At 41.0% G+C, this 23,884-nt stretch overlaps 1 protein-coding gene across 2 annotated transcripts in view; it reads right to left on the reverse strand.

Annotated features, from left to right (window-relative positions):
• LOC144679523 (arf-GAP with SH3 domain, ANK repeat and PH domain-containing protein 1-like) overlaps nt 1-23,884 on the reverse strand; it is a 346,344-nt gene that overhangs the window by 76,756 nt on the left and 245,704 nt on the right. For both annotated transcript variants that reach the window (XM_078539997.1, XM_078539998.1), the window contains exons 19-22: nt 21,780-21,966; nt 12,675-12,760; nt 7,865-7,980; nt 5,742-5,809 (exon numbers count right to left, since the gene is read on the reverse strand). In XM_078539997.1, the coding sequence (XP_078396123.1) occupies nt 5,742-5,809; nt 7,865-7,980; nt 12,675-12,760; nt 21,780-21,966 (457 nt within the window). The remainder of the gene's footprint in view (nt 1-5,741; nt 5,810-7,864; nt 7,981-12,674; nt 12,761-21,779; nt 21,967-23,884) is intronic.

Here is a 23,884-nt window from a genome sequence, read left to right on the forward strand (position 1 = left end):
AGTACCCACATCTGATTCCCAGCGTTGGAGAAACTGTCCCCAATTAAGTCGAGGGCAGGAAGGGCCTGGTGCAGGAATCCCACCTGACGGGGTCAGGAAAGCAATTAGGCTCAAACGTCAGCCACTTTAAAGCCAATTATCCTTGAGCCCATAGGAACTTAGTGATGACTCAAGGATTTAACAGGATTCGCAGAGCTCTCCTATGCCTCCCACTCAGAGGCCACCCAGCAAATCGGATTTGCCTGTGGCCTAGTAAGGGATTTTCCTCATTGTCAGACACTCTTTGCCCGATTAAGGGACCTGGCAATGGGAAGGATTTGAGGGGGGCGGGATCCTGCTGAAAGCCACTGCTCCGCCCTTGCCTGTGAACCACCTGCTCCAGCTTTCCAGCGATCTCCTCCAGGTTGAGTATCTCCTCCAAAATCATAGAGGCAATAACCTGAGGGCTTCTGTATGCAGATGACTGTGTCCTAGCTGCTCACAACAAGGAAAACATTCAGACTATGGCAAACAAATTCCCAAGTGCTTCCAAAAACTTCGGTCTCCAAATCCGTGTCTCCAAGACTGAGGTTATGTTTTAGCCAGCACAGGCACATGCTATGAAGCACCAGACATAACTGTTGATGGGCTCAGTCTCAAGGCTATAGAAAATTCTCATAGCTTCAAAATGTGCTCTTTCACGACACCACTATTGATGAAGATATCCATGCATACATCCAGAAAGCAAGTTATGCTTACTGTTAGGAAATAGAGATAGTTTACATTATGTGTGTGTTTGGGTGTGTTAGGAATAACGTATATCTTTAAGTTTAAGTTGTATTTTTATTTGTAGGTTAAAAAGGTGAAACCTGGGATCTAGTTTCATTTTAGAGAGGAGACAGGAGGTCTAAGGCTTTGTTAGTGTACCTGCACTCTGAGTTTTATGATCCTCGAAATGGAGAGCTGTGTAATCAAGGCAGGGGTGGGGGGGGGGGTCGTGGTTTAGGGAAGTTAAAACAAAGTAGAAAAAAAACTGTGCTGTTGTCTAGCAACAGGGGTCCAGAAGAGAGGGGACCAACAGAGACAGAGAAAACTAGAGAAGCAGTTTCAGTTCAGTTGAAGCCAGGATTCCAGAGAGGCTGGACAGCAGAGGGAGAGATAGCAAGTCCCAAACTAAAGTTGAAGCCAGATGCCAGGAGAAGTTGGACAGGAAAAGGAACTGCAGGAGCAGGTTCCAGAAACTAAAGAAGAAAGGTGAGTGGAACAGGAAAGGTCCCAAGAAGACCTTCTAGTCAAAGGAAGAACAGGATTCTGGAAAAGGTCCTGTTCTGTGGAAGTGAAAGGAGCAGAGAGGAAGGCTCCAAGCTTAAAGGGAAGAAAACTGCAGGATGCAGATTTAAAGCAATATAGGCTTGGGAGAAGCCAGAAGATCCAAGGGGACAGCTGAACGTCTGTAACTCTTTACTATGGGCATGTGAAGTAGTGATGTTCTGCTGGCATGGCTGAGTCAGTGAGAGAGAGTGCATAGAAGAAAGCTTGAATGCATGTGGCAATCCAGGGTAGAGGAACATCAGAAGGACAGTTCGAAACCTTGGAGGTGGACCGTGGAACCTTGTGGAAGGCATCTGAAAGAAAGCGTCATTTGGGAGAGGACTCCAGAACGAGTTCTTTGAGAGTGGAGATTGGAAGTGCTCATGTGAAAGACAGAGTTCAGTGAGACTGGTTAGCTCTCAATGTGGCAAGCGTCTGAGGGTAGTTGATGAGAGATCCATAGCATCTGTTTGGGGTGGTACCTGTCACTTGGTTTCAGAGTGTCTTATATCTAACCACAGGTTGCCTATTGCCTAGTGACGTGGACTATGTACCTACTGTGAACATTAGAGTATAAGACAACTTTTGTAACTTGTGTTATCCGTACAAGTCTGTATATATCTGTGAAGGAGATTTGTAATATAGTTAATCTTCTCTTGTTTAATAAATGTTTTATTCTTTTGTTAAAAGTTGATCAGCTGACTCCTGTGACTCTGTTCAGTAGCCACTCTCCACGTATCAAAACAAAAAATAAAAGTTAGTATCTAACAAAGCTGGGTTCTACCATGGGATCTGACTTGTTCAGTAGTAACATCAGCTGGGGTCATAACACTACGGCTGACTCCATAATCATGACTGGAAGCAGCATGGCATTAGGCTGAAGACTAAGATCAAACTCGACCAGTCCATTGTCCTTACCACCCTGCTGTCTGTTGTAAAATCTGGGCTCTGCTATTGGCACCACATGAAGCTCTGGAAGCACCAAGGGCACCTGAGGTTCATGAGAGTTTGATGGCGGGGCAAAATAACAAACAACAATGTTCTCCATTGTGCTGGACTCAACAGCATGGAGATCAACCACCAGAAAATTTAACACAGATGGGCAGGCCATGTCTCCCACATGAATGATTATAGAATACCCTATCTGAGTGCAAACGACGTCAATGTGGTCAGTACGAACCATATAAAACAGAGCCTTACAAAGCTCTGCATTGCAGACCACCTCTCTTGGGAAAACACTGCCACCAACTGGCCCACTTGGAGGCAAACACTAAAATTTGGTTCAGCATGCTTTGAGGACCATCTACCCCAAATTCGCAATCCAATGTGCCCAGAGGAAAGCCAGAGCTGGCGCTGCTATATCAGCTACTCCAAGCACCAACAATGACAATATGAACTGCCAGGTTCTGTGGGTGTCCATGCTGATCCCACATTGGACTCTTTGGTCATAAGAGAACCCGCAGAAGCCGATGAAATAATTTACAGCTTGGACATACTTGAGCAATGAGGGGTCTACCACCAACCCTTTCTACTACTTCATTAGAGAATGACCTTTATCATTTAAATCCGAATCACTGAGAATTTCCTAGTCAATATAGTAAAGGACATTTATGTGGCAAAACATAATCTTTTGAATACCGGCAAATGGCAAAACCACTGTGCCTGGATGAAAAAAGAACTTAATGCAGCTTCTGATGTTTAGTACTTGAACTTCATAAACATTTATGCATTTATATACACCTTGAATGTAAAAAACATCCCAAGGCCCTTCACAGTTGTGTTATAAAGCAAAATCAAACATTAAACCACATTAAGGCGATATCAGGACAGATGACCAAAAGCCTCGTCAAAGAGACAAGTGAAAAGAAACTTCTTAAAGAAGGAAAAAGAGGTTTAGGGCAGGAATTCCAGAGCTTCGGGCCTTAGCAGCTGAAGGTCATAGCCACCAATCAATGAGAGATTAAAACTGGGGATGCAGAACAGGCCAGAATTACAGGAGCACAGATATTTCCGAGGGCTGGAGAGATTGCAGAGATGGAGAAGGCATTACAGAGATGGGGAAGGCAGAGACCATGGAGGGATTTGAAAACAAGTATATCAGAATTTTAAAATTGATGTATTGCTTTGCTAGGAGCCAATCTGGGTCTTGGTGCAAGTTAGGACACAGGCAGAGCTCTGGATGACCTCAGGTTCGTGGAAAGTAGAATGTAGGAGGCCAGCCAGGATTGCATTGGACTAGTCAAGTCTAGAGGTAACAAAGGGCTCAATGTTTAGGACCTTTGGGGACGGACTCAGAGGTGGGAAGACTGGCAAAATGGCATGGGAAATTCTATCACCATGCCATTTTGTTAGAGGAGGAAAAAGTGACTGACAGCCTGCCCATTTGTAGCCCAACCAAACGTGGCTAATTGAAGGCCTCTTGCTGCATCTGCTGGCATTTTTCCAGGGGGGCTCTGCACCGTTTGGGGAGATCCTCATGGGACAAGACCAGGAAAAGAAACCATGAAGAATGAAATGCAATTAGTAAGTAATAACAATTGTTTCTGCTCGAAATAAACAGAGAACATAAGGTGTTGTACTCGCAACTTTGAAATTGGTGTTAATGCAAATGGGTAATTGCTATCGTTTTGTTGCCGATATAAGCGACTGCCCATTATAAATGTGAATGTGGGGAAGGAGATGCTTCTTCACATGGCGGTCCGACTGGCACATGTTCCACAGGAGCTCTATCTATGTGCCTGTTAAAGGTCCATCTTCTGCTTCTACTGTAAAAATTGCACAGGCACATTAAGACAAGGTGGTTCTCAAACGGCAGACGAACAGGTAGCATTGCAGAGATGGGCGGACCCGAATGTTGATCCGTCTTTATTGGGATTCTGCCCACAACTTCAAACAGTTATGTTTAGATCTAGCGTTAGAAGGTTTATCGGAGCTAAATTCTCTACATCATTATTTACATAAAGAGGAGTAGAGCCTGCTTGGTGAGTCCAAATTGACAAGCTACCTTTTCATTGTGTGATGGTTGAAGGGGTATGTTTCCAAATTTTCTTTCATTCTTTCTCTGTTATCTGGCAATCTGGATCTCATTCCTAAACTCTCTTAGGCTCCCTGTGGATTTGAGTGGTGGTGATTTTTGCAGCTAATTTGGGATTGAGGAGTTGTAGCATCCATTGGAGCCTGTGAAGCAACCTTATGTTCTGTAGTATGTGCTGAGTTGAGATGCCATAGCTTTGCTAGGTAAGGTGGATTATTTCTGTTAATTGCAGGAAGGGCAAGATCTCTGAGTGTAGGAGAACTTATCCTTCCAGCAATTAACAGCAAAGAGCTTTGTCTCAATGTCCTAAATCAACATGTGGTGAGTGTATGTGGAAGTGAATTAGTGTATATTTAGAATATATTTTTAACATTTCCATCAGACATGACACCAAGCCTTAATGTAATGCTGGAATAACACATTAATCTATCTGCTCCACTGAATGTAATAATTTCGAAGTATGCAAGAAATATAAATGCCAGTAATTGAACTTTGTGTAATTCGAACAGCCTTAGGATTTGGATAAAAGAAAATTACTGGAATTTAATATATTTAGATTTTTTTAAGAATCACAAAAAGTTATTAATGATCAATAATGTAGCTGAGTAAATATACTAAGCAAAAGTGATTATTATTGCTGTTAGTCTTTGGAGAAGTGTCAAATCTAAGGGCAGAATTTTGCCCTTGGCAAGAGGGATCGGCAGGGGCGGGCGAGAAGCTGACCTCTGCCCATGATCGACAGCGCATTGCGATTTCATGCTGGCAGGCCAATTAAGGCCCACCCAGCATGATACACGAGTGGCAGCGCTGCCTGTGCAGGTGGGGGGAGGAGGGAGAGCAGGCCTAGTGCAAACTTCGCGCATGCATGCGAGAGAGCGCTGAATAATCCCCCTGAAGCACGGAGCTGCCTCGGGGAGATGAAGAAGGTATTGAAAAAAGTCAATAAAACAGAAAAATGTAATAAAGCATGTCCCCTCATGTGACTCTGAGCAGGGACATGTTTTTAATTAAAAAATAAAGTTTTCATTTCATTTGTATTTGCTTTTGGAAACCTTATCCCGCCTGTGGATGAGGTTTCCAAAAAAATGCAAAGGCCGCTTGGCCTTTTCGCCCGCTTGCCAACCGTTAGGTTGAATGAGCAGCGAAGAATTAATGACAATTGATAACTTAATGGCCTTAATAGGCCTTTTACATGTCAATGGGCGCGCTGCCAGCTCTGGTGTGCCCGCCGACCGAACTATCGCGCGACTGCGTGTTAACGTCTGCACGCTCAGCTGATGCCATTGCACATCATTTCACGCTCAGTCGGATCGGGCGCGTGCCTGCCCGCCGAGCTAAAAATTCTGGCCTAAAGCTGGACTAGGAATTCTGTGAACCAGGAATCAATATGAATGCAATAAATAGAACCATTTCTTACCAGTTCTTCACACTGTGCACGCTGCAATCTTCTTGCTATATCGAGAGCTGTCTCTCCACTCTGGTTTACTGTTAGGGTTAATAAATTCAGTGCATCATACATACAACGTCAGAATGACAAACATTGCAATGCAGTCAACAATTTTCTCAAACCAGAAAGCAATTTTCTGAAGTAGCTATTCAGTATAGATTATACAAATACATTTGTTTCAAAAATACGCTGAAAAAATAAATGTTTAGATTGTATAATAGAAACACAATAAAACACATTAAATAACTCACCACAAATGGTCACATGTATACTTCCATTTATATATTGACATCATACACAACTGATGGTGAACTCACCAATTTACCATAACTTTACTTTAGCTATGACACAAATATTGTTAAGCTGCGTTGGGGAATCGTGTAAATATAACAGGCAACTGTGACTTCTGTTTGATGGGACAACTGTTTCATAGAAATAGTTAGTTTCCATTTGTGATCTTCCATCTACCTATCGTGTACATGAAGTATTGCATGATTGTATTCTTCCAGCAGTGTAACAGATTCTTCCTGTAACACTGTTCCTATTGCTTGATACTACTGTGACTGACAGAGCACATGCTGGGCGGGATTTTCCGCACCTGCCCGCCACCGGGATCTTCCGGTCCCACCGCAAGTTCTGGCTGGGGCGCTGCCTCGCCCTCGGCGGGTCCCACCCATGACGTGGCCGGAAAATCTGGCCGTTATCTTTGTCACATTTTCTGTTATTTTTCTACTGACTTTACTAACCACTGACTTCTCCACACTTGGTCTTCAACGTTGTTGTTGTCTACTCATCTGGAGACCTAGCCAACAAGGAGGTAACAAGCTTCAGGATACTGCACTGATCTAAAAAAACTTCCAAAACGCTCATTTAGTGTACAGTACTTTTAAAAACTTGTTTTTTCATTGTTCCATTATCAATGATTCCTACAACTATTTTCTGCCCATTTGCAGGCTTCCCTATGAACCTCAGCTAGGTTCGACTCCCTGCCAGTTTCCACCATTCTTGGATCTTCCCCCGCCTCCTCCTCCGCCAGTTCTCAGGCTTTGGCTGCACGTCCAAACCAGTTTACATATTTTCCCTTGACTGACTAAATTGAGAAACTGGATCTTTGCAATCAAAACCACCTATCGCCTTTAAAGCATACTTGCTAACCTTTCAGATGCTTTCTGGTTGCTGGCTGGATTTCATCTTAATTTATTCAAAATAAAAGAAAAGAACACTGCCAGAGTACTTTTAAGTTCAACATTCCAGTGGGTAAAGCAGCAGTACAGATATTATGGGTTAAAACCACAGCAACTGCAATGAGCAGCTGTACGTGTTCAGGTTACCTGATGGCATACTCTTCACATCAAAAATATCTTTCTTATTGGTAGAGTGTTCTGCTTGGGAAGAATCACAAGACATGGCTTCCCACTAAACAGGTCTGGCACACTAAGATCATGGTGTGAGGAATGTTGCTTACGTGACTCTTCCCACTCTAGAGCTATGAGCCAATTTAATATAAACACTGGGGAGAGTAGGAGCACGAAAGAAAGAATGAACAATGATAATTTGAATGCCTATGAATCAAGCCTAATAATGGCCCTTAGCTCAGTTGGCCATTTTGGGTGCTGTTGATTCCTGGGGGATGCCAATTTGTCAATCTGCAGTTGAAAAATCAGTTCAAAAATGTGCCTTTAATAGTTGTTTTAGACTGACTAATGTACTTTTCTTTGGAACTTGTTCTCCTTGCAAATTGGGTAGTGGGAACCCAACAGGTTAATGAAAGAACATAGATGGAAGATTTTGAAATTATTTTTAAGCATGACAGAGAGATAAAGAGTAAAGAAGAGAGAATGTGTAAAATGGGATGGTCAGGTGAGAAGATGATTTACATTTTTAAAATTATCTAAATTATATTTCAGGCGCTTGCTTTTGTAGTTTGTTGCTAATAATACAGTAATAAGGCTAGGGTAGACATTGAGTAGTTTTAATTTTGCAAAAATGCTTAAGTTGAAGGCTGGACCAAGTAGATAAGATCATTTGCTAGGCTGTGCTGGCAGTCAAGAGTAATAGAAAATGCAATTCAAAGTCACCGAGAGTGCACTCACCTAGATTTAAACTTGGTTTGCCCCGAAGCAGCAATTTTAAACATTCCACTTTATCCAACATGCAGCAGTAATGTACAGCTGTGTTTCCTCTCGTAGTCGGTTTGTCCAGATTACCACTATATAAGTTATAAGAAAATGCCAATATGAATTGTTTTGTTGTATCAAATGAATGTGATACATATTGATCAACTGAAAACCCTTAATTCTTCAATTTTCAGAGTGAATATATACAGAGGGATGCAATTTCTTTAGTTTCCTTTCTCATTTAGTCTACGTCTCCTCTTACTACACATCTTCCCCGATTCACAGAAGATAGAAGGAACCTGGTTCCCATCTGTTCAACAATGAAACTTTTTAAATACTGTTCTATAACCAACCAATCAAAGTTACATCAGGACAGATAACCTTTTTATATCCTTAAATTTCGTCATTTCTATGGGAAACTTCCTCGCCGAAGGATGTTTAAGAATGGGTACTCACCATCTAGAGAATCGTGAGTTAATGAAAGGTTAATGAAAGAACGTAGACCTGTACCATACCACTCAGTTGGAAGTTCGCACACTATATTTCAATATTTGTATTAAAAATGTTTTAAACATATATAAATTTAACATACAGAAAAGTGCTAGGTATAAACAGCTATAATTTTTAGCAAAATCATCTCAAATCAACTGACATTTTTTTTACACTAACCTAACATCATAAACTTGTAAACAATTCACTCAACTAATTGTAAAACGTAGAGCTGCACTTAAGATTCTTAGTTGACTGAAATAAGAAAAAATGTGCAGTAATAATGAAATACAGAAAATCCAATGTTAGAGCTTAAATTGTTGAAGAAAGCGGTTTCTACATTAGAAAAAAAACACAAGGCGAGGAGTATGACCAGATCAGAAAAAATGCTATTTCATTCAGATGCCTATTCCACTCTGTTTATGTGGTAGACTTCCAATTATCATTATTTTTTCTGAAATAGACAGTGAATAACATGTTGCTGCATGGCAAAAGAGACATAGAATATCTTAAGTAAGGAAGTAAGCAAGCACAAAGACAGAAGATAATCACTGAGTGCAGCTAGGCACAGAGTGTGAAATTGGGAATTTGAATATCAGCTAGTATAAACAGGTGTTCTTGCTAAGTGCACAAAGTAAACAAGCGCAATGACAGTAGCTCATCACGGAGAGCAGTTAGTCAAAGAGTGTGAACTTGGGAATTTGGTGAGTGAGGGAATTTGGTGAAGTTAGGGAAGAGGGAAACAATTAAGTGATTGGTTGGTGAGTATTTTGCTCATTTATCATTCAAAATTCATGTAATTTATTAGTAGTTGTAAGGTTTCTTAGTAATAGTAATGTTTACTAGCAGTAGTAAAGCTCATTGGAAATAGTAAGGTTTATTAATTATAAACTAATTAAAAGACTAATGTATTGCTGAAAAGAGACATGTCGAAGCTTTTCACCTTGCACTCATCAGGACTCTTCACAAGAATACCAATATAAGAGGAAAACAACAATTTATACTGTATGTGAAGAATGTGCTGATTGCTTGCCAAGTGGACTCTGATTGGTAGAGGTGTTGCCATGGAGAATGTACCAGTGATGGTGATTGACAGTTAATTGCCAAGCATCGTTTGAAATTTAAACCAGACAGCTTGACCCTGATTGGTCAAGGTATTGCCTGAGGAATGAGTCAGCGAATGGCTGTCACTTATTTTGTTTAGCTGAAACAGGCGCAATGTGCGTACATGTTCTTTGTCTGCAAAGAACAGGGCCCTGTGTATTAATATATGTAGCTTCCTGTACACGTAATTGTGCCACACTGTGAGCCCAACTGACAATCTTAAATTGATTGTCAGCATAATTCTTAGCACACTGAGGATTATTTAGCAAATGTTGTCCAATTGCATCTAATGTTGGACACTGTTTTGAGTTTGGCAAACATGGGCTGGTTGGGTACAGTCTGTACTTTGCCCATTGCGAACAGTGGCTGGGACATGTAGTTTGATACGATCCGCCAGTCGTTGGGACATACGGCCTACATACCTAGCATCACCCTGGCACTGAATTTCATATACCATGTTTCTGATTTGTGTGATAGGAGAACGTCTTTTTGGCTTGACGGCAGCATCCTGTTAGTGGTGAATACCACTCGTGTTGCTACTGTATAGTAGCAGTGTGAAACAGCTAATTTCACTTGGTAAGGTATCTCAAAAATTTGAGCAACAGGTGAAGTTAGCAGACAGGGAAGCGGAATCGCATCCAGATCAGCCATAATCTTACTGAATGGCGGAGCAGGCTCGAAGGGTCGAATAGCCTACTCCTGCTCCCTATGTTCCAAAATTAACTATATCATCTGAATACTGGAAATAAATCAATATTTTCCATCACCTACAAATAAAAGTGAATATATATTCTTAAAACATCAGTTTTAGGAAGAATTTAATGCATTAATGCAATATTCTGTTTAAGAGAACAGTAGAAATACTGTTAGAATACTTTTACAGTAGAATGCTTTTATTTCATATTTATGCAGTCCATTATTTTTATTGCCTCCTTGTTTGCTGCTCTATATTCATTAACATTTTTATATTCCTTAGTAAACTGGATAAATTATAAAGTATTTAGACTAACCAAAAAATCATTATTCTTCCCTATGCCAACTCTCATTGATCTACAGAGATTTTCAACAGTTGAGAGAGTGAACGTTGTTGGCAAATTTGTGTAATGTTAATTGGAGTGGCGGGAGGTGTCTTGCATCCTATTTTGTTTGGTTGAGGTTGATGGTACTAAGGTATGAACAGGTATCACAAAGGGGATGTATTATACATAGAAACATAGAAAATAGGAACAGGAGTAGGCCATTCGGCCCTTCGAGCCTGCTCCGCCATTCATTATGATCATGGCTGATCATCCAACTCAATAGCTTGCTCCTGCGTTCTCCCCATATACTTTGATCCCTTTTGCCCCAAGAGCTAAATCTAATTCCTTCTTGAAAACATACAATGTTTTGGCCTCAACTACTTTCTGTGGTAGCGAATTCCACAGACTCACCACTCTCTGGGTGAAGAAATTTCTCACCTCAGTCCTAAATGGTCTACCCCGTATCCTCAGACTGTGACCCCTGGTTCTGGACTCACCCACCATCGGGAACATCCTTCCTGCATCTACCCTGTCTAGTCCTGTTAGAGTTTTATAGGTTTCTATGAGATCCCTCCTCATTCTTCTGAACTACAGCGAATATAATGCTAACCGACTCAATCTCTCCTCATAGGTCAGTCCCGCCATCCCAGGAATCAGTCTGGTAAACCTTTGCTGCGCTCCCTCTATAGAAAGAGCATCCTTCCTCAGATAAGGAGACCAAAACGGCATGCAATATTCCAGATGTGGTCTCATCAAGGCCCTGTATAATTGCAGCAAGACATCCCTGCTCTTGTACTCGAATCCTCTCACTCTGAAGGCCAACATACCATTTGCCTTCTTTACCGCCTGCTGCACCTGCATGCTTACCTTCAGTGACTGGTGTACGAGGACGCCCAGGTCTCGGTGCACATTCCCCTCCCTCAATTTATAGCCATTCAGATGATAATCTGCCTTCCTGTTTTTGCTACCAAAGTGGATAACCTCACATTTATCCACATTATACTGCATCTGCCATGCATTTGCCCACTCACTCAGCTTGTCCAAATCACCCTGAAGCATCTCTGCATCCTCCTCACAGCTCACCCTCCCACCCAACTTTGTGTCATCTGCAAATTTGGAGATATTACATTTAGTTCCCTCATCTAAATCATTAATATATATTGTGAATAGCTGGGGTCCTAGCACCGATCCCTGCAGTACCCCACTAGTCACTGCCTGCCATTCGGAAAAAGAGTATTCCTACTCTTAGTTTCTTGTCTGCCAACCAGTTTTCTATCCAACTCAATACACTACCCCAATCCCATGCACTTTAATTTTACACGCTAATCTCTTATGTGGGACTTTGTCGAAAGCCTTCTGAAAGTCCAAATAAACCACATCCACTGGCTCCCCGTCATCAACTCTACTAGATACATCCTCGAAAAATTCCAGTAGATTTGTAAAGCATGATTTCCTTTTTGTAAATCCATGCTGTCTCTGTCCGATTCTGCCACTGTTTTCCAAATGGTTAGCTACTGAATCTTTTATAATGGACTCTAGAATTTTCCCCACTACTGACGGCAGGCTGACTGGTCTATAATTCCCTGTTTTCTCTCCACCTGCCTTTTTAAATAGTGGGGCTACATTAGCTACCCTCCAATCTGTAGGAACTGTTCCAGAGTCTATAGAATCTCGGAAGATGACCACCAATGCAACTACTATTTGTAGGACCACTTCCTTAAGTACTCTGGGATATAGATTATCAGGCCCTGGGAATTTATCGGCCTTCAACCTCATCAATTTCCCCAACACCATTTCCCCACTAATACTGATTTCTTTCAGTTCCTCCCTCTCACTAAACCCTGTGTTCCCCAACATTTCTGGTATGTTATTTGTGTCCTCCTTCGTGAAGACAGAACCAAAGTGTATATTTAATTGGTCAGCCATTCCATTGTTCCTCATTATAATTTCCCCTGTTTCTGACTGTAAGGGACATACATTTGTCTTCACCGATCTTTTTCTCTTCACATACCTATTGAAACTTTTACAGTCAGTTTTTATGTTCCCCGCAAGCTTATTCTTGTACTCTATACGCAATACCAAAGATTGCAGAGTGATTAATATGATCAATGTGAGTCAATGGAAGATAGTAGATATTAACAGTAAACTGAATTTATCATTGAGCAATTTTTTACCTGTTCTGTACAAGAAAGTCAACCAGGTGGAGTGAGGTCCGATCAGCAGTTCGCACTGCTAGATGAAGCACCGTCTCCCCTGGCTCCTGTTTGTTAAATAAACAGATTTACAGTGTGAACTTAATTATAATAATGCATTCAATAACCACGAATGCGGAATTCTTCCCTAGTATTGCCATATATAACACACATCATATTACAAAGGTTACTGACTCACAATGACCGAGTAAGTCAAAACTGCATTTTTACCTGCATGGTTTCTGGGGATCCTTCACCTATGTTTTTAACAGTGAACCTTTTTCAAAAGCTAGAATACATAGCAAAACTGTGGTCTAGATGTACCAGGTCAGAGGTAAGTACAAAGATCATGCAGAGACTTTGTCTGGAAAATGATAGAAGACACAGAAATGAGAAATAAAGTGAGGACTTAAGATTCAGCCTGAAATGGACCAGGAATATAAGGGGCCAAAGAGGGTTACAATGTACCAAAAAGGCATGTGGTGCGCAAGTGGAGGGTGGCAAGTGTCACGTCTTTATAATGATATTAAGGCACCAATCACTTATAAGGGATCCTGTGAACATATTGTGGGTTCATTTATTTAGACTAGGCACAAAAGAACATTTATACATAGGTAGAAAGCTTGAAGACATCAACAACAGATCTATGTGTGTGTACTCTGCTCAAAGGCAAAAATGAAACTAAGACTGGATCACATGACATACTAGTGATCTCATGCTGTTATCCCTTAAAGGCATATTACAACATCCCCCTCTCTTTTTAAAGGTACTTTCCACCTTCCAAAGAAGTATAACTATTTACAATACATGTTCATGTTTAGTTACCATTACATAAGTGTATAGAACTGAGGAATCTAGGAGTCTCTAAAGCATGGAGGTAATCTGCTATGCCAGATCTTCTAAGTGTAACCTTGTCTGGAGGTTCCTTAAATTGCTCATAATGGGCTGTGGAGTTGTCATTCTTGGATATTGTTCCTGGTTGCATTTGGGATCTGATCCTCGATGCAATAGGACTGCACGGTGGTTGAGGAGCTGGAATGGATCTGATTTGTCCTCTATTATGTCTCACCATTGCATCTTTATGTGTAATGACTTCATAGGACCTTGGTTCTGAACAAATCCTTGTCACCTTGGGCTAGTTGCCAGTAACTTTCTGAGGGATCCTGGATGCAAACTTGTTGTCCCAACAGTAAACTTGGCAATTCTGCACCCACATTTTTATCGTGCTCGTTGGTCGTCATCTCTTGCAGCTTTAAAAGTTGTTCTCTAGTTTCTGAGAGAGAAGAATGGGTAAGAGTAGGTAAATCAGTGTGCACTGGTCTGCCAAACATGAGTTCTGCCGGTGATGGAGTAGTTTCACTTGAAGGTGTCACTCTCAGATGTAACACTGCAATGTGTAGATCTTGCTTGGTCTGTCTACATTTGAGAATTAGGGATTTCACTGTGCAAGTCATTTGTTCAGCCAGGCCGTTAGATCTAGGGTAATGAGGAGAAGTGATGCAATCAATATTCCACTTCTCACACATATCTTGAAATGGCTTACCAATACATTGCGGACCGTTATCCATTATGATCTCTCTAGGCACACCAAATAAGCTGAAAATAGCACTTAAGAGCGTGTGTGACTGTTGTGCTTGATGTATTGTGCAATTGTCAAATAATGGGGTACTTGATAAACGAGTCAACAATGATGATGAAGTCAGTGCCATGGACATGAAAGAGATCGGATGCGATTTTGGACCAAGGATGGGTAGGAACTTCATGTACAATCAGTGGTTCTTTGTGCTGACTTGGCATATGCTCTTGGCATGCCTCGAACTTTGTGATGATGATGTCGATGTTCATACCTGACCAACAGACTGTGTCGCTTGTGAGTCTTCTCGTCTAATCAATGCCCATGTGTGAGTGATGAAGTTATTGAAGAATATCAGGTCACAAAGATTCCAGTATGATAACCTGCCTGCCTTTAAAAATGCCTCCCCTGGAGATGCTTAGCTTGGCCCAATTAGGCCAAAACAGTCTCACTTGTTCATTGATGTGCTGAATTGAAGCAGGTCATCGTTCAATGATGGTTTTCCACAGTTTCTGTGGTGTAGAGTATTTCACTGTTTCTTTTTGTAGCTGCTGGCATTTGCATTCCACAAAATGTACCAGATCAATTTGGAAAACATCTTCAAGTTCAATGTGAATTAAGTTAACTTGTAGAACCTAAGGATATATCTGCTGTTTTCACTGGGTAAGGCAATCTGCTAAGTGTATCTGATGTGATCATAAGGTTACCTGTCTTGCACCTAATCTCACAGTCGTAACCTTGAATCTTGATCAGGAGACATTGCAATCTGGGCAGTGTACTGGTCAATGGTTTTCGCCAAATCCTCTCCAGTGGCTTGTGGTTGGTCTCTACCTTAAAGTTTTTGCCAAATAAAATAGGTATGAAAACGCATGATTCCAAACACTAAAGCTAACATTTCCCGCTTGATGTTGGAATAGTTGGATTGTGTTACAGACAGAGATTTTGTAGCAATCGTTGCTAGTCAGTTTGCCTTTTTGTAGTATGTATGCTCCCAGACCTTGCTTGAGGCATCTATCTCAAGAGCTGTTGTCTCCATAGGATCGTAAAAGCGCAATGTTGATGCTTCTGATTATGATTGTTTCAGTGCTTAAAAGAAGTATTGGTGGTCTCCATGCCACAGGAAAGGCCCGTCCTTTCTCAACAATTCCTTTAGCGAGGATGTTTTTTGAGCAAAATTGGGAATGTATGGAGACAGGAAATACCGAGACATCTGTGATGATTGTCCTTATCTTGGGGAGTTGACATGGCTTTAATACTCTGAATTTTACTTGGATCAGGATATATGCCAGCACTGGAATAAACAGAACTGAAAAAATTGATCTGCTGCACATTGATGTTGCATTTCAGATTGTTGAACACCAATCCTTCACTATGTGCCACCAATATGTACAGATTATGGTCATGTTTTTGCTTTGTTCTTCCCACAACAGCTATGTCTCCTGCGATAAAGATGAATCCTGGTACAGTGCATGTATTGCGGTTCATGTGAGCTTGAAAGGATCCTGGCTAACAGACATCCCGAAAGGAAGTCACTGAAAACAGTATCATCTGAATGGGTGGGGTATGAAATGTACTAAGCTCTTGGAACTTTTCCACAAAACGTACTGACCAGTAGCCATGCTTGGCAGCAAGCTTCGAGAAGAATTTTGTACCTGCAAATCTCGCATTTAACTCCTCTACTGTGGGTATTTTGAAAGGACAATGTTTTAAAGCTGCATTTAAATGTTGTGGATCAAGACATACTCTCAATGATCCATCCTTCTTTATGTTACGAGATTGAGCTGCACTAATCTGTGAGCTCCTGTACTCTTCAGATGATTCCATCTTTCTCCATTTTGTCTAGTTTGACCTTCAATTTGTCTTGTAAGTGGATGCTGTACTTACACAGTGGATCAATTGACGGACTTGCATTCTCCTGAAAGTGTAATGTTGAAGCTCCCTTGAAACTGCCAAAACATTCTGGATATTTCGATCTTAGATCGTGAACTAAGGCAATAGGAGTAGTTTGAGGAAGACCTGCCTTGTGATGTCTGACTAACACAATGGATCGTTATTAGTGAGAGGTCACGGCATGCCGGTAGACCTACAATCACTGGGCCTTTAGTTTCCACTATGTAGAACATCTGTAACACACAGGGGGGTTGATTGTACTTGCACTCCCGGACTCTTGATCCTGCACATGGAATTAGTGAACTGTTGTATGCTGAAAGTTGCGCAGTAGTAGGTTTTGCCATGGCCTTCCATGTCTGTGGATACAATTCTTTTAGAAGTCGCGAGTAGTATGTTGGCACTTGTCTCTCTGCCAATTTTGGCCAATAGCTAATAGTTGCCAACTTTCTTAGGACAGATAATTTGGATGATGTGATGGCACCCAGGCTTTCCACGACAGTATGAAACATGCGTTCATTCCCCTTTACCTTGTCGTGCGCATTGTTGTCATATTTTGGTTTGTCAATCGCCTCATGTCTATGTTTCTGACTGGATACCAGATGGTCATTCTTATTGCTTGAAAGCACCCATTGTGTATGGCCTGTTTGGATCAGTGCACGGCTCTTTGTAGCTGCATCAGCCATTGCTCTAGTGCATTGCCATTTGCCAATGGCTCTTTCTGCCACATGCCTTGCAAGATTGAAGAAAAGCTGGGCATTTCTTTGAACATGCAGAAGGTCACACCCTTTCATGTGTTGCTAGGTTTGGGTATTCTCCTGAGTGAGTCAACAATTGGGGTTGTGCTTAGGACCTGTAAGCTTCATCAACCTGCGTAGGTCACTTTGTGTTTACTTCAATCCTTCAGTATGTCTTTGATGCTATACATTTTTGGCTTGTCTAGCAGATCTTTTTAGAATGCTTCCATGAGAGTGGTTGCGATCACCAGCTCAACAATTCTGTCTGCTAGCTCTGCATTTGAAAAGTCACAGTACATATCCTTTTTTCTGAATCTGCTGATGAAGTCGCGTACGGATTCTGCAGGTTGTTGTTGAAATGACATGAACTTACGGAAGCTAAGCTGATTCTGAACCAGTCTTCCAATGTAGTCCATATCTTTTGGGGATCCTTTAGCTCTTCTCCTGTTAATTTTGATGTGTTCAGCTGGTGGAGACATTCATTCCCAATTGCTAGGTGAGTTTTTATGGCTTGCTTGTCTTGTTCAGACACACCCAAATCAAGAAACCATAGCTCTGTACGTTGTTTAAACATTCTGAATTCGGATAGTAAGTCAGCTAAAACCCAATTCAAACTGGGGAATTTTGTGGATATTTTGACAATATCCCTTTGACCTTCCTTCTCCTACAATACCTGGGATGAGTTTCGCTAGAGCCATTTTTGCACTCTTTTCTGAAGCTCCGCCCACGAAGACGAGTTCTGGCAGGAACGCAGCATGGAGAAACAGTGCATTTGCCTCTTGTTCCATTTATCAATCAGCAACTCCTGACGCCATCCATTATAATCTCCGGCTCGATTTTTATGACCGCTTTCTGTGTTTTCTTTTGTTTGACTCTCCCTTACTCACTATTCATCCAGCCCACACCCTGGTCACTTGCCTTTCCCAACTGAGCTAACCCAGTGTTGGTCCTCATGATACGCTGTCCTACTCACTGACCTGACAGACTACACACTCAATCTCGCCACGAGGGATCCATCGTTTGCCAGCTCCTTACTCAAGCGCTATCCGGGCACCGTGTCTTTGAAGCTTTTCTGTGCAGTCACCATGCTGTGATTTCAACATGCTCTAATGCTGTGACTCCATTGCGGGCTGACCAGAACGTTGAGGATCGTCTCACTCCATGTAACATGATCTAAAGCTGTTCACCATGTCATACCTGTACTTAATCCTGCTGCCACTCTTTTTACCAATGAACACTATATCATGTTTTTATATAAAGGCACCAATCGCTCTTAAGGGATTGTGTAAACATGTTGCACATTCATTTATTTAGGACTAGGCACATAAGAACATTTATACATAGGTAGAAAGCTTGAAGACATCAGCAGCAGAGCTGTATGTGTGTGCCCTGCTCAAAGGCAAAAGTGAAACTAAGACTAGATCGCATGACACACTTCCCTTTTAGTGATGCCATGCTGCTATCCCTTAATTGCATATTACAAAAATAAGGGTTGGGGCAGGGGGAAAAGAGAGGGGAAGAGGGAAATTTTTATTTCATTGGTTCCTGAAAAACAATGGCCCATAACTTCCGAGCTGCCCAGCACTGGATTTGGGGGTTACCCCAAAGATGCACTGGGCAATTCCCCTGGGGAGTTTCTAGGTAAGGGTTTGCACGACAATTGCCCAGAAGTGTACACTTCCTCTGGACAATTGCGCTGCGCTGGGAACCATCCGAAAATGTGGTTTAAATTGCTAACTTCGGATGGTTCCGCCGGGGTTATACTAATAGTTACTCAGAAAAGGTTAGAATAATTAAAACCTCTTCTAATTTCTGAGTAACTATTGTAAAGTCCCAGGCCGACCCCACGGGATTCCCCCCACCATCAACTCCTGCACCCAGACCTCCAACTAACTCCACCCCCCCTCCCCCCAGACCTCTGACCGACCCCCCCGCCCACCACCCTGGACCTCCGACCGACACCCCCCTACCACACTGGACCTCTGACCAACCCCCCCTCCACCCCACAAATCCTATGCACATACCTTAGACACTTATCTTCTCCCTGGCCTGTCAATTTCCGTTGCTCTTTAAACCTACCTGCCTGACGGCAGCAAGTGCTGTAAAAAAGGGGGCACGGTCTCTTGAATACGCTGGAGCTACACCTCACTGAAGCCTGCAAGGAATCTTTCGATGCAAGCCCAAGCAGCTCCAGCGAACGGAAGTGGCAACATAATTTTCAAGACCAGGTAAGTAGGTATTTATTACTTCTAATTTCTGCGGGCCAGCACTTTCCGACATTAGTCGGAGGTTACAGCCCAATTAGTATTTTGCTTACCTCCTGCAACTAGCAGAATCATAACAATGTTTGCTGCAATTTAGTCACAGGGACATATGCTTAGGCTACACTAGTCTGGGAAGTGCAGGGAGAGATGTACTTGTCAACTGCCTTGACAGATAAAGTGACATATCTAGGAAGAAGATCAACTCAATTCTGATATTTTCAAGAGAGTCGGAGGTCTCCACAAGTAAAATCATTAACAAAGATATTCACAGATTTTTAAAAAATGCAATGAGATAGGTAAATTTAACCAAGCTAATGCAAAAATATAATTTATGTATTTATGGTATTATGAAACTTATTTTCAACATTGTCTTTCAATTAGAGAATAAAATTTTAACCAAAAGTATTTTGATTTGTGATAGGATTAGTTCAGTTTCTGCTTTTCAAAAAAAAATTCCAAGTTCTGATTCCCTGCCCTTTTATAAATATAAACTATTAGCCAACCAAAAAGTATGATGCAAAGTACAAAATGGGTGATATAAAACATGAGTTACTGAACTGTTTTTATTGATAGTCGGCTGTTGATGGTACCTTGGAGGATATACCACCTGATTTTTGTTGTGTCACCTTCATGGTGCAGAGGTAAGGTTTATCTTCATAAGTGTTACTTTACTTTTGCTCTTTCCTGGCATTTTTCTCTCATTTTTGGTTATGATTGTGTGTTGTTTTCCTTCTCTCTTTTATTTCTGCTATTGCCTTTTGTCTCAGTTTGTTTCATTTTTTTGCATTTCATGTCTCTGCCTTGTTCTGCTTCGCTCTCTCTCTCCAATTCCCCATGATCTTTGTGCTCACTGGCCTACATTGGCTCTCAGTCAAGCAACATCTTGACTTTAAAAATTTTCATTTCTTTTCCAAATCCTTCCATGGCCTTTCCCCTCCCTAGTTCTGTAATATCCTTCATACCCATAACCCTCCGCATACCTGCACTCCTGCAATTCAGGTCTCCTGTGCATTTCCAATTATAACTGTTCCACCATTGATGGCCATGCCTTCAGATGCCTAGGCCCCGAGCTTCAGAATTTCCTCCCTACATCTCTCCCCTTCTCTACCTCCCATTCCTCCTTTAAGGCACTCCTTAAAACCTACCTGCTTGACCTAGCTTTTAGCTAAATGATCTAATATCTCCTTATGTGGCTCACTGTCATACTTTGTTTTATAGTACTCCTGAGAAATGTTTTGGGGATGTTTCATTACACTTAAGGTGCTAAATAAGTTGATGTTGCTGTTTAGACTCGTCTCCTTTTCTGTTCTACATTTTTTGTGGTTTTGGGAGATAAGTGAGGAAAGAAATGCGGTCAGGGCTGGAGGCTTGCACTGAGAGATGAGAGACTGGGACAAGATCAAAAAAAAAAACTCTGTAAAAGGATGTAAGAGGAGTGGGGCTGATAAGGGATCAAAAAGGGGATTTACACAGAGCCGGGGGCATGGCTGCCGTATTAAATGAATACTTCGCATCTGTCTTTACAAAGGAAGAAGATGCTGTCCAAGTCATTGTGCAAGAGGAGGAATGCAGACACTTAAAGGGTTTAAAATTGATAAGGAGGATATATTAGATAGACTGTCTGTACTTAAAGTTGATAAAGAACCAGGACTGGATGAGATGCATCCAAGGATACTCAAGGGAATGAGTGGAAATAGCAGAGGCACTGGCCATAATTTTCCATCAGGGGTGGTATCAGAGGATTGGAGAATTGCAAATGTTACATCCTTGTTCAAAAAAGGGTGTAAGGATAAGCGCAGCAACTACAGGCCACTCATAGTTTAACTTTGGCGGTGGGGAAACTTTAGAAATGATAATTCGTAACAATGTTAAGTGTCACTTGGGCAAATGCGGATTAATTAAGGAAAGCCAGCATGGATTTTTTTTAAAGGGCAAATAGTGTTTAGCTAACTTGCTTGAGCCTTTTGATGAGGTAACAGAGAGGGTTGATGGGGGTAACACTGTTGTTGCGCTGCTCGTGTTTTCCCTCGTGAATACATGGAAAAGTCATAATTCAGAATATTTATTATCTCATGCTCTGGGTCTGTTTTGGAGCTATTTATGTATGTTAATGTTCTCACTTCTTCCCTGACTGTCTTCTTATTGTATAATTACTGAAATAATAGCTAGTTTCAGGATCATGAAGCAGTTTTCCAGTAGAGGTAAAACACGATTTACTAAAAAAAACCCAAGATAACAACTGCATGATCTTTCTGGATGGATGACAAATATGGGCCAAATGACCCTCCTCATTATAGTTATCTTGTGATTTTGTGAGTATGCAATTGAAAGGTATTAGTTTGATGGCCACGCCAGTTGGATTGCAGAGTCTTCTTGGTCCTGTATATTCCTACATACTTGTTTAACAGAAATATTTTATATGGTTTTTTTCTTAGTAACCAAAACACTTAGGAATAATGCTTAATTTATAGAGAAATGAAAGCCCCGGCCAAGTTGAAATGTGGAATTTTAGAAAATGTTTCTCCATCAAAATCAATTCTTTTGAATGTTATATATACATGCTATATACAGAACTGAAAAGTGAAACATGTGATCTCAGGCAGCTAAAATAGTTGCTAGTTCTCACCTGTCCAAGATCTGGTAGTGGCTCCATTAGTTCAACTCCCTCTGCATAGACTTGAATTAGTGCAAGTAAATCCCTGGATTTCACAGATTCCAACAACTCATTCATTTTAGCTAAAGAAGAGGTGCATAACCTTTTGGCAAATTTATGGTCTACATATTTTGCATGTATGTATTCTTTACGTGCAGTCCTGTCAAAAAGACAACAGACTATGTGGGTGAATAACATGTCATAGTTTTCTGGCAAATAAAGATACAAAGGAGCAGTGCAACACCCATCAGAATTTTTAAAATATATAATTCAGTGGTGACCATTCCTTTTGTTACTTGAATACACTTAATAAATAACAAACAAATTCAACAATCCATATTATCATGCATCAGGTTTGTGTTTTTAAGAACAAAAACGTAGAAATCAATTAGCTGATTAACTTCTTTAATCATAAGCCCCTTTTTTAAACTTTCGAAATGAAAGAAAGTAAAGGTGTACTACATAGTGATTTAATAAAACATGATTTTTAAAAAAAATCATAATTCAGACAATCAAATAGAATGTTACAGTTTGAAAATAGTGGCTTTTTTTTTACTGTTTTCAATTGTTTTGGTAATGAATGTTGGCACTAAAGAAAAAACACCTTTCAACATTGTTGGTTTGAAATCATACTATGAGGTATTAACAACAAATGTGTTAAGAGCTTCATATGACATTCCTTCATTTGCCACTTCATCATAGCAGTTAACCAGTGTTTGTTTTAAATCCCCTAATCTCAGATGTAGCATGAAGGAAAGCTCACTTTACTATGCTGACCAATGAAACATTATCCCCATTGCCAGTTGTAAAATTCTCTTTACCCCCACACGCAAAGGGTGTCAATTTTAGAACAAAGTTAAGCACCTTTATGCTACGACTTGTATTCAATGCAATTGCCCAAATTCTGTTCAATCTCTTACAGCAGGCACAGGGGAAACTTTCATGTCATCAGTTTGGGTTAGATTGAAATCCAGCTAGCAGAGGTGACATGATAGTATTTGATAGCACCACCTATTTTCATGCTGGGTACAGTACAAGTTCAATGAACTACAAAGTTCTTTCTATAAAGTTCTGCCAACATAGTGCCACTGCAAAAGTGCACTATTAAGTGCCATTTTCATTCCTCAAATTTAACTTCCATGGTTATGAGAAGGTATGTTTCACTCAGAATCAAGAAGAAGCATATAGCAGAAGCATATGTTGGGGGGGGCGGGGGGGGGGGAGTGGTCAGACAGGCATCTAAAGTGAGTAGGCAGAGGAAGTTAAAGCAAATCTCTTCATATTTGCTTCTAGGGGATCTACTGTGGTGATACATGCAGTATTGAATTCTATGGTGTCAACTTTGAACTGCAATTTCATTCTCACTCCTCTTCTGTACTTTTTCTACATGGTTTGTTGATTTATTTTCTTCTTTTTCTCTTACTCTCTCTCCTCTTCTGCTTGTCTGTTTCCCTTCTTTTCTGGCCAAGAGGTGGTAGATGGAGTAGAGGACAGAGATGCATCCTATGCACTTACAGTAATCTGATGAAAGCTGGTTTCCCAGAACTAAGCTGGGAAATAAGTAATTTATTGTTAAATTGCTATTGATAAAATAATGTGCTACAAGTGTTGTATAAGCAAAACCAGTGACAAGAGAAACTGGGTGCGTGATCTTGATCAGAGCAACTAAGGCTAGTAAGAGAAGACAGGCAAGTGTACACTAGATGAACGGGTCTTCACCCTGTGCAACAGCAATGTGAAAGTAAGTGAGGGCAATGAAATTTTAGGGCTATTTTTTGATGGATCAAGGAGAACGATTTTCGAGGCACATAGTGCAACCTGGCAGTAGGAGGCCTGCAAAGTTAAGTACATTCTCAATTTAAAAGCACTAAGTCTGACAATCAGGTATGACAAAATTGTAACAAATAGGAAATGCCAGATCTGAGACTTTTTGATCTACTAAACTGCAATAATGTTAATGGGCCTGCCTCACCAATTGCTTATCAATTAGTTTCCTGAAAAATATGGCTAACTGAAATGCAAAAAGTGCAAGTCTATTCTGCCACAAGCTATGTGGTTGTGTCCATGTCCTTTGAATA

This window comes from Cetorhinus maximus, chromosome 4, assembly GCF_964194155.1.
Source record: "Cetorhinus maximus chromosome 4, sCetMax3.hap1.1, whole genome shotgun sequence".
In the NCBI taxonomy this organism is placed as follows: domain Eukaryota; kingdom Metazoa; phylum Chordata; class Chondrichthyes; order Lamniformes; family Cetorhinidae; genus Cetorhinus; species Cetorhinus maximus.